Genomic DNA, 19,903 nt, shown 5'->3' on the forward strand with positions numbered 1-19,903 from the left:
ACTTTACAAATAAAAAAATAGAAAATTTGCCAGTTAGAATAAATGATACCCGAATTCCTTATGCAACATCAGCAAAATACTTGGGCATCACCCTAGACGCGAAGCTGCGCTGGAAAGTCCATGTCAAAAAGAAAAGAGGGGAGCTTGATATTAGATATAAGAAATTGTATTGGCTGATTGGAAAAAATTCAACATTATCAATTCATAATAAATTATCCATCTACAAGCAAGTACTGAGGCCAGTATGGGTATATGGGTGCCAACTCTGGGGCTGTACCAAAGCTAGTAATATACATATTATCCAGAGATTTCAAAACAAAGTACTGAGAAACATTGTTGATGCTCCTTGGTATATCCGGAACAGCAACCTCCACCAGGACCTGGGTATGGAAACTGTGATCGAAATAATCAAGAGAACAGCAGCAAGTCACGAGCAGAGGCTGCATAGTCATGTGAATGTCGAGGCAATCCAGCTTCTTGACACTGAACTAAAGAGAAGACTCATAAGGACAAAACCATTTGAGCTAGTGTAAATGTGTAACAGTTTAGTGTAAAAAGCAGAGTATAGTGCTGTGAAATTATTGCATGTTAGTTGTAGTGCATTAGTTAATAGATAAAATAAGAGTAAGCCATAGGGTAAGCCTTAGATTTAATCATTTGCTGTTATTATGTTAGGTCAGAAAATAACTGATAATTGGTCATTTGTGACCAGATAGCAATATACAAACACCGCACAGGTGTTTGCAAAAAAAAAAAAAAAAAAAAAAAAAAAAAAATAATAATAATAATGAAGTAGCAAGGAACAATGTTACTTTCAAATTCAATTATGTAAAAAATCTGCTTAATAGTGCCTTCAGTAATGTGACCTTACAGTCGTGGATAAAATGTATCGAGAATTTAGTGAAATAAGAGTAGAATATGTGGAACCTTGATAACTTCATTGAAATTACCATGGAACCAGTAGTTATGGATCTAGGCGAAGATACTACTGATTAATCTAAAGATGACATAGATGGCTCACATTAGATTATGTACAATGTTAGTTTTTATTTGAATCTATTTTTTATAGTTTATGGAAAAAAATATTCAGTTAAGGTAACCCATTTATTACCAGTACTGTTTCGTACCAAGAATTGTTTAAGTAATTCAGTTTTGGCTGTGCTAAAAGTTACTAGACGACCCTTTTTCTAAGTCGTTAAATCTCATTTGACAATAGGAATTAAATTGAATCCTTTAATAAGTCATACGTTTATTAATTTAAACAGATAAAGGGGTTTTTCCAAAAAATATATTTAACAAGGATTAGTTTTCTTCATCTAAGGCATCTACAAAATGAGAAAATATTTTTATGACAATCAATTGGTTCTAAATTCCTGATTATTTTTTTAATAAAAATTGCACCCTTTGACTCGTCGATTTCCTTTCCCCTCAAACCCGCAAAGGTCTACATTAAAAATATGAGTCACTTTCTACAATTCTGGTACTGTGATTTAGTTAGGCTCATCCGAATGAGGATGACGGACACAGTGAATTAAGTAGGTACATATACAACGTGAGATAAAAAATCAATTTCAAATAAAACAGAGTGATGGACTGGCACCAAAATAGTTTAATTTAGCGCTTGAATACGTAGTTAGAAAAAAATCAGAAGCTACAAACAACGCACTTATAAATAAATCAATCCAACTGGCAACATATGCAGATGGCATTAATATCATGAGCCCCAAATCAACAGACGAGAATACGTAGATGGAACTTAAATCACATGTTAAATAAATGGGTCTGTCAATAAACACAAAAATGACTAAAATCCTGGTACAATACCGATCGGACAAGACCATAATCCCAACGATAGTGAGCTATGGATGTGAAACTTGGATATTGGCTCAAAATCTGTAAACCGCATGAATGCTAGAATGCAGGGTGGGACAGGGGAAGGACAAGGCTCTAATTTGGCTATAGAGTGTGCTGTGGTCTGAACTTTTAAAAAAGTGCAGACCTATTATTTTCTTAGATAGTCTAATAAGCGTTCTACTTAAAACTCTTTGTATAAATTAAAATCATTTAAAAGATATAAAATATACCTTAATTTTAATTCTAAATACCTATTTAAAACCGCGTATACGACCCGTAAAAACTATTGCCGATATTGTGAAAACCCTGTAGATTTATTATTCGCGTTAATTGCCTCAAAATGGCTACTCCCTTAACTCATGTCAATCTTTGCTCACTATTTATATCTAACGATTATGTACAACCAAAATTTAACAATATTCAGTCGTGATTTTTAATCGATTAACTATATCTACTATATATCTTCAGGAAAGTGAACTCATTCAACGTGGCGAAAGTGCTTTTTAAAACTACAATATAGAATACTTGTCGTATTTCAGTCAATCTTCATACAGAAGGTCAACCTTGTGATGAAACTCATCCGATAAAAAATATTTTGATTCTCAGTCTCACAACTTAAAAAAAAATAAGCAGAATATATTTCCCTAAATATTTCTATAGTTCAGTCGTCAGAGAGTTGATCCCTAAAAATCATACCAACAAGCTGAATTTAACAGAGAATGTTAATTTTGGAGCTCCAAAAAAGATACAAAAAAGTTTACCACTTTTACCCCCGGGATTCCCCTTAAAACCCCCCAAGCAGGGGGGTAAAAACGTGAAAAAATCGATTTATCAAGAATCTGTGCACCGTAAAAAAATGTTTCAAATAAAAAATGTAGCTGAGACATCATTTTAAACAAAAAATTTTATAAGCATTGTGTAGAATGAACCGTTCTCTTAGAAACAACGCTTGAGCTACCGTCGATTTTGCATGTTAGTTACTCGCGCGAAATCAATATTTAATAAAATTTATATCAGCTTGACGGTAAAAGAGTGCAGCTTTCGTATGCGATTTTTGTATTTTGCCGGAAATCAAACTTGGTTTTTATAAAGGTGTTAAATAAATTAACGAGGCGCGATTTTTGCCATTTTTTACGTTTCACTTTCATTTCATTGACCAGCTGTAGTAAACTTTTCATTTTTAGAAATCAATCTTTAAAACTTGACATGACATGAAATTTCAATTTTGAGTTATGGTAACAAATATGCGGCATTTAAAATATGAATAAAAAACGCAGAATTTAATGTTTTAAATTACAAACGATCACACGTCACGGAAAATGCATTTTAGAAGACTATTTTGGGTGTAGATTATTGCAGTAGTTTTGTTCTTTTAAAAAACGTACTAGTGTAATTGAAAAAAAAGTTTGAAAATGTTTTAGATCGTTTGTTATGTGAAAGTTTAAATCCAACATTTTTTAAGCATATTTCAATGCCTCACATTGGTTGTTAAAACGCAAAACTAAAATTTCATGCTGTAGCTTTTAAAGTTTAGGCTCTAGTAATCAAAACTTCATAGTGGCCAGTCAATGAAAGGGATATATTAAAATTATATTATATTAAAAATAGAGTTTATTTGCGGCAAAATACAAAACCTGCATACAAAATCTAAACTCTTTACATTTCTTTACGCATCTTGATTTGTGTCGATAGGTCATGAATCAAAAAATATCGAATTTTTACCGTCGAGCTGATACAAATTTTATTGAACATTGATTTCGCGAGCGTAACTGACATGCAAAATCGTCGGTAGCTTCAAGCGTTGTTGTATGAGAACGGTTCATTCTACACAAAAAATGTTTATAAACATTTTTGTTTAAAATTATCTCAGCAACATTTTTGTTGCTGAGATAATTATCAGATCAGAATCAGATGTACAGATTCTGTGTAAACCGATTTTTTTGCATTTTACCCCTCTGCGAGGGGAGTTTTAGGGGGAAGTCCGGGGGTAAAAGTGGTACGTTTTTGCATCTATTTTGTGGTCTCAAAATTAATATTCTCGGCAAAATTCAGCTCGTTCGTATGATTTTTAGAGGTTCAGTGGTATTTTCGTCTTTGACGACTGGAGTATAAGCGAAATGTATGCTCCAAACTCAAGATATATTGTGTATATACAAATGTGTAGTAAAAAGTTGAGCATTTAGTACGACAAATTACGTCTACTCTCAAGCTGCCAAAAAATCATACTTTTCTAATACAAAATTTTGAATATCTAACGATGTAAATCCCAATAGTCTATTAATAATACTTCCTCCACATTGAACCGTCACCATTTATACTGTTCTAAGTAAGACTTAAGTCAATCATATCATCTGAAACAAAGAGAATGGTATGGAGATTATTTATAAACAAAATATACATCCTGTACAATAGGAAGAGACCTTTGGAGAATAGAGAGTTATTGAAAAGGTGTATGTCGTCCTATAATAAAAGCAACTTTTTTTTGACATACGCATGTGCAGTTTTGCCTTCTTTATTTTTGTCCTTTAATAAAATAAAAAGAACTTTTATTTAAGTTATCCTTATTTTGACGTAACTTCTTAAATTACGTTGTAAAAAGATGTCTAGGTCTAACTCGAACTTTACTTATATTTATAATTATATAGATCTTTGATTAAATTTGTTGTATGTTCTGTTTTATTTAATGGGCGTTGTTTTTGGTATTATTATTATTCTCAATTAGTAAATGTTCATGATTATTGTTTTACTGTATACCGATAATATTCATTATCACCTTGACTATCACTTGACGTATCCCCAGGGGCATGTGCGTAATTTTTCAACTGTGCTGTAGTAAAATTGGTTAAACCATTGCATCTTGCGATAGCGATAAAAATGGCATACGTCGTTTTAAGTGTAACAAAAAGCTATCGATAGCAAATTTTTAATTCTCGCTACTGATGTCGGTAATATGAAACATGCCCCCGGAGACACGTGCCGCACATAAACAAAAATTTATTGTTACTATGCGTCACAGACCCCGGAAGGAATGTGTCATTGCCATTCGTTTCGACATGTTAGTGCTTGTCGCTGTATATATTCAGTTTTAGTTTATTGTAGTCCATTAAAGTGTGAGCAGTACTTATTAAAATGACGAAAAGGGCAAGGTATATGGTTGATATAGTGAAACAAAAGGTGATAGAAATTTCAAATAAGCAAACAATCAGTGATTATAAAAACTTTGGAGAGAGTTCTGAAACAAATACCACTTTAAATGAATTACATGATAATACAGGGTTGATTGAAAGTCATAAAAATTTGAATAATGAAAACGAACAACAGTTTATACGAACAGAAATAGAACACGAAATGGATAACGAACAGGCTGATAAACTCGATATGGAGAATGAGCAGACAGCAACTCAATCTTCATCTGATGCCGACAGTATCGAAGATCCCTTTGACAGTGAACACATCCTCCGATTTAAATTCTTCTATTGATAGTGATGACGAAATTATTACTACACCATATGAGCAAGACCCATCAGATAATAATGAACAGAGTGCTGAGAATAGTGATAGTGATGAATGGTGTGATTTAGAAGTAGATGTAGATAGTGACAATTTTGTAGTAAGAGAGAATACATTAGTTGGTATTGAACCACATGCGGTACAGAAACCAATAGACGTTTTTAGTCATTTCGTAACTGATGAAATATTGGATATTATTGTTAATGAAATCAACATTTATACTGTTCAACAATTAAGTATACGACATTCAATAAAATCCACGGTAAATTTATGGACAACCACAAACAAAATTGAAATAAGAGCCTTCCTAGGGGTAATAATCGCAATGGGTCTCACTCAGGTACCACATTTAAATTTATATTGGTCTAAAATTTATCGCAAAAGTTTTAACTAGAGACCGCTTTTTGCTTTTATTGAAACTTCTTCATTTTGAAAATAATGAGACATCTGATACCACTAATAGATTATGTAAAATAGAAAATTTAGTTACGAAGTTGATTCAAAATTTTCAAAGAATAATGGAGCCTGGCAACATTCTCGATATAGATAAATCTATGGTACCTTTCAGAGGGAGACTCCATTTTCGTCAGTACATCCCCAACAAGACTCATAAATATGAAGAGAAAGTATACAAACTCTGTTCTCCTGAAGGCTATACTTTCAATGTAAGTATTTACAAAGGAAAAAATGAACAACCACCAGTTAATGTAGCACACTCTGAAGCAGTTGTTCTAAAATTACTTCAGTGTATCACAGATAAAGCTGGCAAAATGTTATTTGCTGATAACTTTTATTCAGGAATACCTCTCGTTACAAGATTGTTAGCAGAAAATATGATGTACTGTGGGACTCTAAGAGGAAACAGAAAAGGAATACTACCTATTTTTAACCAGTCCAAGAAGATGAAGCCAACAGAAAGATAGACTAAGAATTATTAAGTGGATGGATAAGAGACCTGTGTTAATGATTTTAAGTGTCCCAGTCCATACTAAACAGTTGATTCCAACAGGAAAGCAGAATAGGCAAAAAGAGGATATTATAAAACCGAAATGTATAATTGATTACAACTTTGCAAAGAAAGTCGTAGTCTATTCTGATCAGATGCCATCTTCCCATACAGTACTATGTCGAAGCTTGAAATAGTACCGGTAAGAAAAAAAAATAAGTTATAATTTTAATATATCTTTATATATTTCTTATTAATTTTTTTTTAGGAAAGTATTATTTGAGATGATACTCGGAACAGTTATTGTTAATAGTTTAATTATATTTAACATGTGCTCTGAAACAAAAATAAGCATTACAGAATTTAGACGTCAGTTAGCTTATAATTTAATACAATCACCTGAAGAAAAACCACTTAAAAATAGCATACTTTTACCAAACCTAAAGAACCTAAAAGGAAACAACTAAAGCCATGCAGAGGCTGTCGTCAAGTATTAAAATCTTCAGGTTTAAGTTACAGTGAAGTGGATAAAAAAGTTCGTAGGATTATAACTTTTTGTTCCGATTGCCATGGTCAACCTGGATACTATTTGCCTTGTTTTAATAAGGCACATAATTAATTAGAAGAAGCAGAAATTACCAATCAATTTTAAAATGCGTTTGTTGTGTTTATTTTACTATAAAGTATTTTGTTTTATAATCATCAACATTCTGGCTTTACAACCCTGCGTGGGTCCTAGCCTCCTCAAGAATTTCTCTCTAGTCGTCCATATCCATCGCCTTTCTCGGCCAAGCACGTATTCCCATATTTCTCATATCTTCATCGATGTTATCAAGATTCGATTTGTTTTTATAGACACCTTTAATTTTATCCAATTCCCTCTAAGAGAAAATTTGTTTAGCTGTCTGTGCTACACCGGATGTTGGCGGCGTGTCCTGTTTAAGTAGAAAGTAGATTAATACTTCTATAATAGTTTTCTGTATGTATAATTTGCAAAAGTTATACTTCTGTGTACTAGAGGGCATGAAGTACTTACATGTACATACATGCCATAGGGGGCATGTGACGCACAGACAGAATAGACCATAACGTATCTCCGAGGGCATGAGATGCAAGAACTAGTATATTAAGTATTTAATTGCCGCAGTCAAGGTGGTAAGTAATTAAGATTAAGTTAATTAAGTAACAACTTAATTTCTTCATCACTTGCACCAGCTAAACTTAGTTAATATCTCATGGTTCTTCCGTATTGTAAAATGAGATTTAGGGATTATCGTAATCTTTAAACAACAATTTAATTAAATTCAACGTTTTACTCTTTTCAACGATCTCTTTTTTTAATTTTTAATCTAGGATTAGGTATATAAGTAACACATAGGATCGTATAGGCATTTATAGGTTATTTTTATATTATACAAAAATATTTAATGCCATTTGTCAAAATAAAAGATTTCTTTAACATGATAGCAATAACTCTCTTTTAGACACTAGGTATTTTGTCCTTTATTAAAGGATCCTGTAATAAAGGCGGCTGTCATCTTATGGTTTCAAGAACTCTCTAATACTTGAAGTTAACTGTTGTTAATTAATGTTTAGTTATTTATATATACTCTTGTTGGAGTAAAAAATTATTAAAAACCAAACTACAAGTCCTTTAGAGCCAGACCTAATGTTATATTCAGATGGATGTCAAGGAGTTGACTGAGACTATAGAATAAATATAATCCTAAATATGAAAGGTAGCTCAGAGATGAGTAAATCCGCTTTTGATGCCAAATGATTTGAGTTCAATTCAAAAATATAGGAGAATATATGAGCAAAATGTTAAAAAATATGAAGGTGACCATAAAAATAAGGGATAGAGTAGGGGAGCACGGGGCACATTGAAACACGGGGCACCTTGAAACATTGTTCATATTTCAAATTCTGCCGGGTAAATAAGAACCTGTTACTGTCAGTGGCGCTTCGGTCGATACCAAAACTAGTCATCTTTGTTTCGATATAATCTCAGTTGTAGTTTGGACGCGGCTAAGGAAAGTGTGTTTCTGTGTGACAAAATTAAATTGTTACGTACGGACATCGTTTGATTTTAAGGTAAAAACTGCAATATTTTATCTAGTTAAGTAGCACTATTCGAAACGTTTATATTTACTGAATTGCTTTTATGCATTTTCTTTTCTATAATTGTTGTTTTTTATAAGAGAGAGAAATACGTCAGGGAGAAAAGCCATCACAATGTTAAACACCATTTTATGGGACCAATCCATCAGCAAAGAAAATAAAAAGAGGATATATGAGACTATAGTAAAAAGTATCACTTTATACAGCTGTGAGGTATGGCCACTGAAAGAAAGAACACTGTCAACGCTGAAAGCGACGGAAATGGATTTTTGGAGAAGAGCCGCAGGAAGATCTAGAAGAGAAAGGATTACCAACGAACGCATTAGAGAAATAATGGGAATCAAACGAACAATCACAGATGACCTAACAACAAAACAACTTATCTGGTTCGGACACTTACAAAGAATGGACGAACAACGAATGCCAAAAGAAATACTAAAGTGGCAACCAGAAGGAAAGAGAAAACGAGGTAGACCGAGAAAAAGTTGGAGCGAAGGAATAAATAAAGAACTGAGAGAGAGGGCCATAGAAGAAGATCTATGGAACAACCGGTCTAAGTGGCGATTGGAAGTCGGAAAACGGCGGAGAACGTTATAAACCGACAAGTAGTAGTAGTAGTAGTTGTTTTTTTTTTGTGAATTTGGCATAAAATAGAAAATATTGACGTTTGGGGTACAATGAAACATAACTCGACGGGTCCTTTGAAACCTTTCAAGGTGCCCCATTAATATTTAAGCAAAACAATATTTTTATTTTTGTTTCCAGTATGGTTCAAAATCGGCAGAGAAAAACCAATGAAGGTTTGTTTCTCGAGACTGGCATGAAAGATGTAGTAGAGCTCGTTTATCAAGGCCACTCCATCAGGCGGGCAGCAGAATTAAAAAATGTAAACTACGTAACATTATCTAGGTACCTATATGAAAAAGAAAAAAGACAATGAGTGTGATACAAATTTAAAGTATGTCAAAGTACGCCTGAGGGATGTAGTTTGTCCCGAGCTACTTCTTTCACAAGAGCAAATGTAGAAGTGTTTGTTGACAATGTGCAAGCCGTGTAGAAAAATCCTTACTTTGCAAATGGAACACGAGTATTTAATCTGGACGAAACAGGCACATGCACAGTTCAGAAGCCTCAAAAAATAATAGCCGAAAAATGAGCTAAGCAGGTCAGCAAGTGCAATAGTGCTGAGAAGGGTACTAATGTGACAACCTGTTGTTTTATCTCAGCGAGCGGCAACTGTATCCCCCGTCATGATATTTCCACGTGTACACTTTAAGCCTCACATGGTACAGGAAGCCCCCACTGGTACTCTTGGTTTGGCAAATCCATCAGGCTGGATGTCTTCTGTATTATTTGTTGAAGTTATTAAACATTTCATCCACCACTCACAAAGCAGCATGCAATCGCCCACTCTGATATTATGCAACAATCACGAAAGTAATTTATCATTAGAGGCACTTAATTTGTGCAAAGAAAATGGAGTAGCTATGTTAACTTTTCCACCACATTCCACCAATAAATTGCAACCGTTAGATGTTGGAGTGTTTAAGCCATTTAAAACGTATTACAATGCTGCAATATATACTTGGATGATGTAGCATCCTGGACAAACAGCAAATATTTACAATGTTGCTGGTTTTATAAAGATTGCTCACGAGATAGGAATGACTCCATCAAACATCACTGCTGCTTTTAAGAAAACAGGGATTTACCCATATGACAGACATGTTTTCACCGATGCGATTATTTATGTAATTACGTTAACGATCGACTAATGGCGGACTTGTCAGCTACTTGTCAGGTAAAAGAGGATCCACCGTTAGTTGCTCCTGCTGAAAAAATCAAAAACTCAACAATGGAAATCGATGCAGATGCCAACTTCTTAAGTTTCAATAACAACTCTCAAGACCCCTGTACTTCTACTACCATCAGTAATGTAAAAAATTTCCTTATGCGGACCTAAAGATTTTAGAGGATTTCCCAAGGCAGGGACTAGAAAAAACAATGGAAACGGTCGAGCAAGAGGAAAAAGTATGACAGTCATAACAGTAAGTTCTACGTTGGACTTTTTATGAAAGAAAATAATACGAGCGGAGATTTCGAAGTGAAGTTTTTTAGAAAAAAAAAAAGGACATAACACCTTTGTAGAGCCACCAGTTCCAGATGTATCAATAGTCGCTTTCCTTTGATTTTATATTATTATTTTTTTATTATTTAAATAAAACTATAGCATAGCACTTTTATTGGGCATACTTCTAAAGCAATCTCATTGGTTTATTGTACAACTTGGTCGTTTCTATATATGTTACATTATACCCCTAAGTATGTTACATTGTGCCCCAGTGGTGAGGCACAATGAAACATTTTTTTTTAAACTTGAATTGATTATTACTTAAAATAGTTAATAATAAGGTTTTGATGCTACTATAAGTCTGTTCCTAGTACCGAAGGTCGTCTTTTAAAACACATTTCAAACTGATATACCTACACGCAAAAACAGGAAAAACAAAAAACAAATTTGTGTTTCATTGTTCCCCGTGCTCCCCTAATTGATAGACGGAACACGTGCAATTTTTATTACATGGCATCTGATGGAAAAATACAGAAGTAAAAAAATAAACTGTAATCATTGTTCTTGAGAACATATGATAAAATTCCTTGAGAGGTTCACTGTGGTCGGAGCTCGATAAAAAAGGAGTTTCCGATGAGCATGTGAAAAACGTGAGAGGAATTTATGAGAAAGTAAGAGCTAGTGTTAGGACACCTGTGGTAGGGACTGAAAAATTTTATGTGAAAGTAGGATTGCATGTGAACTCAGTGCTTAGTCTTTATTTATTCTCCTTAGTGTTGGATCAGATAAAAGGGAAACTACAGGTTAATATTCCCCGATGCTTAATGTATGCCAATGAAATAGTGGAGAAAACCTCTTGAAAAAAGAGGTTAAAACTTAATGAGACAAAAACGTTTGGTCATGTTCAACGTCGAGACTTTAATCACCCAATGCGAAGAATTACTGATCTGCAGGTTCCTGGAAAGAGTAGAAGAAGTAGACCAAAGAAGATCTGGAGGAGACGCTTAGATAGGACATGTGTAAAGGGGGTTGGTATTGGTATGACCCAAGATAGAAACGATGGAGAAATACAATTAGGGAGGTCGACCCTGCATAGGAATAAAGACAAAAAGAATCATGATGATATTCGAATACCTCATTGATCACTCAATGAGTCATACTCAATGACCTTAATAATAATTACTAGTTCTTGTTCTTTTTCTTTAGAACAGTATACCTGAATTTGTGATATCTATCATTTAATTTAAACCTTCACTACTACCAACTCTCCGCGCCCATAAGCTTCACTACTTCTTCGTACGTCAGCCAAAATGTCAACGACCATGGAGCCATTCGCATCCATATGGGAAGGAAACCTTTGTACAGAGCACCTGCTCCCTCTTGCTTGATAGTTTTCCGTAGACAATCTATAGAGGAAGAGTATAGGATACCCCTGAAAAAAGAAAAATAATTTATAACTTCAAAAATCGGTTTAAATATAAATAAATTTGTTTGCACTTTGTGAGAACACATTGTTTCTACCAGAATAATCTGTAGCAGACTTATATAAGCATTTTGTTGGAAACTTTGGTTCCAACTCGAATAAAACTCCAATAATTGTTTGGGGAAAGCTTATTGAGTTCCTTTCCTCAGAGGGTACAGTACCAAATATTTTAGGACCGTGGAACTGTTAAAAGATATTCCCTTCGATATAACTTAGCAGACCTGAAGGCGTTGATTCAGTATGTGTTTGGTTATATTAATTTGTACTTAAAAGAAGAGTAAAGAGTAATCGATTAATAGTGCACATTTAGTAACAACAGGCATACAACCACTATAAACGAATCAGAAATGAAACGAATACTTTAGTTAGACAAATAAAAACAGAACACTGGCAGAGCTTCTCAAAACAGATGGAACACGACTCCTACGGAACACAAAAAGAAATATGGAGAATGATCAGAGGACAAAGAAAAGATATGAACGAACTAATAAAAACGAAACACATTTAGAAGAAAAGATGTGTAGACTACTTTCGATCCCTATTTGCTAAAAGAAATTAACAAACGAAGAAAAAAATATTGAGAAGGAAGAGGTAAAAGGAAATTAAAAAATAGAAAATCACCAGGAGAGGACAAAATACCGAACGAACTCCTAAAGTACGAAGGACCAGATCTGAGTAAATAACTATTAAAACTAATCCAAAAAATAATACAACAAAATAGAATTCCTCAAGAATGGAGATCAAGCATTATAATACCTCTCTTCAAAAAGGGAGACAAATCTGACCCGGAGAATTACAGAGGAATTGATGTATTAAACAAAACACTAAAATTAACAACCAAAGTGGTAACAAATAAACTGAATGAAATTATAACACTAGCAGAAGAACAACAAGGTTTTAGGTCTGGAATATCATGCACCGATGCTATATTTATAATAAGGCATGTGTAAAAGAAATCATTAGAATACAACAAACCGGCGTCATATTAAAAGACGTTATCCACTTAATGTACGCAAGAGAGATGCCTCTAGGAATAATCAAAACGATCGAAAATATCTACCAAAACAACACAATAAAATTAAAAGTAGAATAAGAACTAACTATTAACGCTGGCAATGAGATAAGACAGGGAGATTCCCTGAGTCCGCTATTGTTCAACCTGATTACGGATGAAATAATAAAAAAAGAAAAAACTAAAAATAGAAGAGTAGAATGGAACTATCATATAAGCCGAATGACAACAAACAGAGTAGTAAAGATGGCAAGAGACGGTTCCCCAATAGGAAGACGATCAGTAGGAAGACCACGAAAAAAATGGAACGACAATTTACTGGAGGCACATTGAAAAACAGACAGAGACATGTCTATATAAAAAGAAGAAGGAGGAGAAGATTTAATAACAAAAAAATATTTTACACAACAACTATTGTGAGATAAGAGTTTGTTATACAAAAATGTTCATTTTTAGCAGGTTTTAAATATTGCAGAAAATAGCGAAATACATATAACATTGTTCACTTCATTTTAGAGAGAGTGCGTCACACAAAAATTTGGTTAGCAGCTTGAGATCAACTACCAACTGCCATCTATGATTTTGGCCTTACACAATTTACACACGATTTTACCTAAAGGTCGGACACAGCGGCGTCAATGTGGTTTTATATCAGAACCAACTCATATAGCACTTTAAAAAGAATATTTTTGTAGACAAGAAGTACAGTCTGTAACATAAGATTCAAATCAATATTTATGAAAACGCAAAATCAGCAATATTAACATAACTTGTTGTTTTACAAAACATTTAGTAAGTCAAAGTAAATATGTACACAGTATCCACAGAAAAGCTGCGTTGACATCGGTAGTGAATCACCAGCGTGAGCCATGCTCACGACTCATGAAATTCTCTTCACGACTTGAAATAATTACGATCGGCAGAAGATCAAACTTGTTTGATTTTTGGATCGTGTAGTCAGTCATGATCAGTGCAAGGGCAAGGTTTTTATTCACTTCAAATTATGTCGTATGATGTGCGTTTATAATAAGTATTGAGTTTCATTTCCAATCTTAATTTCGTTTATTATTAGATATTTGGGCACAGAGTTTTTTTTTAAATATCGCGGGGATCTGACAAAAACCGAATAAAACCGTAATAGGAACCGAATCCGAAAAATAGCCTAAACCGAACATAAACCGAATGAGACACGACTAGATTCCGAACCGAATAGGAACTGCATAGCAGCGGGCCAGTTAAGAATTGCCACAACCGTTTACCGAATAGCGTAAAAATACTGGTCTGGCTATGTTTAAATAGTACGCTATCTTAGAAATTATAATAAAATTCCTTCAGTGTAAACCATCGCAAATGCAGCCTTGGCACAGTGTCTGAATTGATCTGGTGAGACCATACACAAGATCTACAGCATGCATCTTCTTGACAGTTATTTAAGACATGCTTACAAAATGGGCTATCTCCTAATCGACAAAGACCACACAGTTGATGGGATCACGCCGTTGTAGGCTCCACTCCATAAAAAAAATGTATGCTACATTTTTTCCCAAAGAGAAGTGCGTGTAACGATGTGCATCGCCAGATAGCGCTGCCGGTCTGCATGCACTCACTTCCACCTCTAAATTCCATTTCTATCGATGGGCGCCAGAGGTGGACGATAGGCAACGGATCAGCATAGTGCTGATGACCAAAGGCCAACCGTCCTGGGAGTTCTATCAGAGTGTCGATCTGGGAACAACTCCATTGGTCCTAGGGTTTTGACTGAAGGCCAACCGCTTCTGTTAGAGTGTTGATCTAGTGGCACCTCCAAACCCGTCTTAGAGTGTTGAACTGAGACGTACCCGTTTCGTGACTAAGTCTTAATTAGTCATTTCCCGCTCCTTTCCCGATCGATCTGTTCACCTCTAACCCAGATCATTCCTTCTCTTTAGCGTGTGTGTATATTAACATTTCGTTTCGATTTTAACGGCATTATATTTGTTTTCGCAGGTATAAACTGTAGGTCATAGCGTCATCGATACCGTCGTCGCCAGGATTGACTTTTATTTTTTTTAATGTACATATTACCTAGGATCTAACTTTATTCTGTTATTTATTTCGAATATATTTTTATAAAAAGGCACAAATTAAACCTGTGTTTTACTGACTTTACTGATTTGGGGATTCTAAATAAATATTCTTAACAGGTTCGTAGAAATAAATAAAAGACTTACAATCTATTTTATTAACTTAGGACTACCGGTTTCTACCACTAAATTTTTTTTACAATCTTCAGGCCTCCCGGACAAGTTAAATTAAAATGCTGAAACAATTACACATCATAACTAAGAGTTCTACCAAGAGTTCTATTGCAAAAAGTGCCAATATTAATCATTTATGGTTTGAGGATATATATATATGTATATATATATATATATATATATATATATATATATATATATATATATATATATATATATTGCCAATAACTTTTATTGCCAATAAAATACGTTAAAACAAAAAAGAGTTGTTTACTTTTATTGTCAATGATATACGTTAAAACAAAAAATCCGTACTTAAATTTTTTTCCAACTACATACTAGCGTATTTTGAAGGAAAACATAAACTACTGCTTCTGCAATTGGAAGAAATCTGTCATTTTTGACTGCTTTAAATTGTCCAGTATCATTCTATCTATGATATTTTCTAAAGATGTGAAACAGTTGTATTTATTGTAAACAAGTTTATTGCGAGCGGCAGTTAAGTTTATTGCGGGCAGTTAAAAAGGGTATTTATTTATAACCATGGCCGGGTCAAAAATGTAAAACAACACGTTTTTCGATCTTATTTTTTTCTCATTGTAACCAAATTTGCCACGTTATAGACGGTTATAGTTCAATAGAAATTTGACGGGTCATCTAATGTACCTCGTTATATGCGAAACCTCGTAATAACCGTGTTCGTTATAGAGGAAGTATACTATATATATATATATATATATATATATATATATATATATATATATATATATATATATATATGGTTTCAGTTGTTTTTCGGGTTTGACTCCGCGTTAAATAGTTTTGGTTTTTAGAAAAACCATTGTTTTGGCGACGTTTCGGCAAGGTCACATTTGCCATTGTCAAGTCAGATTAGTTCTGCGTCGTCTTGATGTTCCAGGCGAACGCGGAGTCAAACCCGAAAAACAACTGAAACCACATATAGCTCCCGCGGAAATTTCAAATCCAATATATATATATATATATATATATATATATATATATATATATATATATATATATATATTGAGATGATATTAAATATAGGAGAAACAAAGGTAGTGTTTAAAGAAATAATTTATAAGTTATATACTAGAGAATATTATAAAAAGTATTTATATGAGGGCATTCTTAAGAAATTAGCATAATAATAAGTTTAAAAAGTTGTTATTTTGCAATGTATTTGTTTATTTTCATAATTATGATATTTAATGTATTTGAATACGCCATCTTTGTAGGCAACCAAGTATATACTGAAGTGAATTTAGTGGTAGGAACTTTTGTGTATGGATTCAAAATAGTGTCATTTATTAATTTAAAATGTTTAGGTAATTTATATACAAGTTTATATTCTGATCTGAAAATCTTAAATTTTCATAAAATTCTCGATAGAATTTTAGTTATAATAGTAGTTTTCTAGATAGAATAAAAAAGAATTATCTAGAAATATAAAATAAGACGTCAATAGAAAGAATTTAACCTTTGTTCGCAGTAGAACCTTCGCGAACATTGTAATGTCTATGAAATAGAAGGATTCGAATATATTTTCTTTCAAGAATATTCGTGAACATTAAAAATGATATAAATACGATGTGATTTGGATTCAAATTAGTCAGTAAGTTCAGTATAGGAGTCAGTATGTTCAATATGGTCAGTTACGATAGTAATCAGTGATTGGAAAGTATAGAATTAAAAGAGTATTAATTAAAGAATAAAAATTATATTATGTATATGGTGATTGGAGATTGGAAGAGAGTATTAGTTGAAGATTAAAAATTATATTATATATATGGTGATTGGAGAATGGAAGAGAGTATTAATTATAGATTAAAATTATATAATGTATATGGTGATTGGAGATTGGAAGAGAAAAAAAGATTATTAGAAAGAAGAATAAATAAAAAAGAAGAAAGAACAATATTTTACCGATTTATAAATACTATTAAGAAGAAAAATATTTTAAAATGGTGGAAGCTGATAATTAAAACATTGTGGTGTATTTGGCAAGGCAAGTTTACAAAAATAAGGATAACCGAGGTTGACAACCAAGACATTGAGTGGTGATAAAATCTTTATTTTGGAAAACAGTTTCATTTAGGCATTCAGTGACAGAAAGGTAACAAAATTTGTTATTATAATTTAGTTAGTGTCATAAGAATTTCAATTTAAAGATAGTTTGTTTTAAATTTACATTGTCTATATTAGATATATATGTGTGTTTCATAATAATTATAATAAAGATAATTTCAAAAAGTGCTTACAAACTAATTCTTTGAGAACCGCGATAAAAACCCTATATATATATATATATATAAAGTAGTTAGGTATTATTGACTGACACGTTATGTAAAATAAGGTTTTATTTTGGGGCTGCAGTCATTAATAGGGCAGGAATTCATACCCAATTAAAATAATTAACAATTTTTTATTTAACAATCCTAATAATAGAATGATTGACATGAATCAAACAAGAGAACCAAATCAACAAATCGTGCAATCTCAATTTACTTTCACATCACTACCTTACATACCAACATTAACACCCAAACTAACTAAAGTCTTTGCTAACTATTTTGATATTAAAATTGCAACTAAAAATGTTAAAACATTAGCATCATTGTATACAAAAACTAAATCACCTATTAGCATTATGGAAAGTTCAAATGTAGTTTATATAATACCATGCGAAAATTATGATAAGTCATACATCGGACACACATCTAGAAATCTAATAGGCAGACTAACATCACATTAAAGTGACCTTAGAAATAATAAAAATACGTGTGCATTAATAGATCATGCAATTAATAAAAATCATTCATTTAATTTCAATGAAACTAATATATTAAGACGTGAAAACCAATTAAATAAAAGAGAATTCTTAGAAATGGTATGCATAAGTAAATATCAATGCGTTAATAAAAAAACTGATATTGATAAACTAAGCAATATCTATAATTACATTCTGTCTTACGAAAATTAATACTATAATTTTCTAATATTAGATTTTCTGACTATAAATACTATAATTTCAAAAAATTTAAATATTCATATTTGGCGCCACTTTGTACGTAACCATAATAACAATCAAGAGTTAGTTATCAACAACAAAAAATATAATAAACAGAAACGAGTGTCTTTCTGACATAAATCAAACATCAACATAATCAATGTCATAATGAATTTGTACAAAATTAAATAAAATTAAAATATTGTACTTACATAACTAGATAATTTTAATAAGTTAAGTTTTAATGTTTTGTAAATTTGAAAATATGGATTAACCTCATGTTGTAAGTTTTTATACTAGTTTTATACAATGCTATTTAATTTTAATTTCATTGTATTTACTGATACTATATTTTAGCATATCCTGAAGAAGCAAATAAATTTTGCGAAAGCTAGATAAAGAACAAAGAGTTTCACTTTCCTGCCCTATTAATGACTGCAACCCCAAAATAAAACTATATATATAACAAAACATCATAACACTATATATATATATATATATATATATATATATATATATATATATATATAAGAAAAAAGAAGTACTTGTGACTCGTTTGGAACAAATATATAACTGTTTTGGATGGGTTGGAGTCAATAATAGGGCTATTGGTTAACTATTTTTTTATTCTCGAGCTTTCAATTGTGTTTACAATTATTATCAAGAGCTAAAAAAGACAAAATACTTACAAGGTTGAACTAAAAAGAAAAAACAATTTTTGTTAACTTACCAAATAAAAATTAGTTTGGTAAGTAAAAATCACTGCTTACATGTTCAAAATATTTAATATAAAAATGTTTTGATCTAACAAATGTTTCTCCGAAAATTTCTATAATTTTGAAAACATTTTTTTAATATAAAAATAATTGAATTTATAAATAAGTTCAAATAGCAACCAATTACAAATAGCCTCAATATCATAAATGCCAACATAAAATTTTTATTTTTGACAATTATATTGCCAAAAGTAAAACTTCGTTTAAACATTCTTTTTTGTTTAGTAACAAAAAGAAGAAGATTTATTCACCCTTGACAGATGTCTGAAAGAATGTGATAGATATATGGAGAATTAAATATGACATTTTACAAGTTTTATATATAAATCATAAAGAAAGAATATAATTATAAATTTTACTTAAATTTTGAATTTCAGATCTTTTGTTTAAACTCTTATCATTTTTGCTAATACAAACCATTTCCAAAAAAGTCCTTTTAAATTTATTACTTTCACTACATAAAATTTTAATGTTATCAAAATCCATAATATGGTCTTTATCGATTACATGTTCTGCCAAAGCACAAGATGGTTTTTTAATTCTGCAATCACTTTTGTGAGAAATAATGCGATTTGAAAGATTTCTTCCGGTCTCACCAACATATTCAGCCTCACACTGAGTACAACTAATGCTGTATACTAAATTCGTTTTTTCAAATTTGTCTATAGGATATTTAGTTTTAGAATATAAAGATGAAATAGTTTTGATGTTCTTTGTTGCTATTTTTATATTGTCAATAACCTTTAGTGTTTGTATTAATTTAGGTGTTAATGATGGTATAAAAGGTAGTGAATGATAATAGATGTTCTGATTGTTAGATACAATGTTTTGAGATTGAGCAAAAAATGGTGTTAAATTATTTATA

The 19,903-nt window shown here is 32.1% G+C and overlaps 1 protein-coding gene across 8 annotated transcripts in view; it reads right to left on the reverse strand.

Annotated features, from left to right (window-relative positions):
* LOC140451024 (mitochondrial uncoupling protein 4-like) overlaps nt 1–19,903 on the reverse strand; it is a 360,669-nt gene that overhangs the window by 138,636 nt on the left and 202,130 nt on the right. The window contains exon 7 of one of the 8 annotated variants that reach the window (XM_072544760.1): nt 768–11,934. The exons of the other annotated variants lie outside the window; for them this stretch is intronic. Within the exon in view, the coding sequence (XP_072400861.1) occupies nt 11,760–11,934 (175 nt within the window). The 3' untranslated portion in view covers nt 768–11,759. Of the gene's footprint in view, nt 1–767; nt 11,935–19,903 lie in introns of those variants that run through there. 8 annotated transcript variants of the gene reach the window in all.

This window comes from Diabrotica undecimpunctata, chromosome 1, assembly GCF_040954645.1.
Source record: "Diabrotica undecimpunctata isolate CICGRU chromosome 1, icDiaUnde3, whole genome shotgun sequence".
Taxonomy (NCBI): domain Eukaryota; kingdom Metazoa; phylum Arthropoda; class Insecta; order Coleoptera; family Chrysomelidae; genus Diabrotica; species Diabrotica undecimpunctata.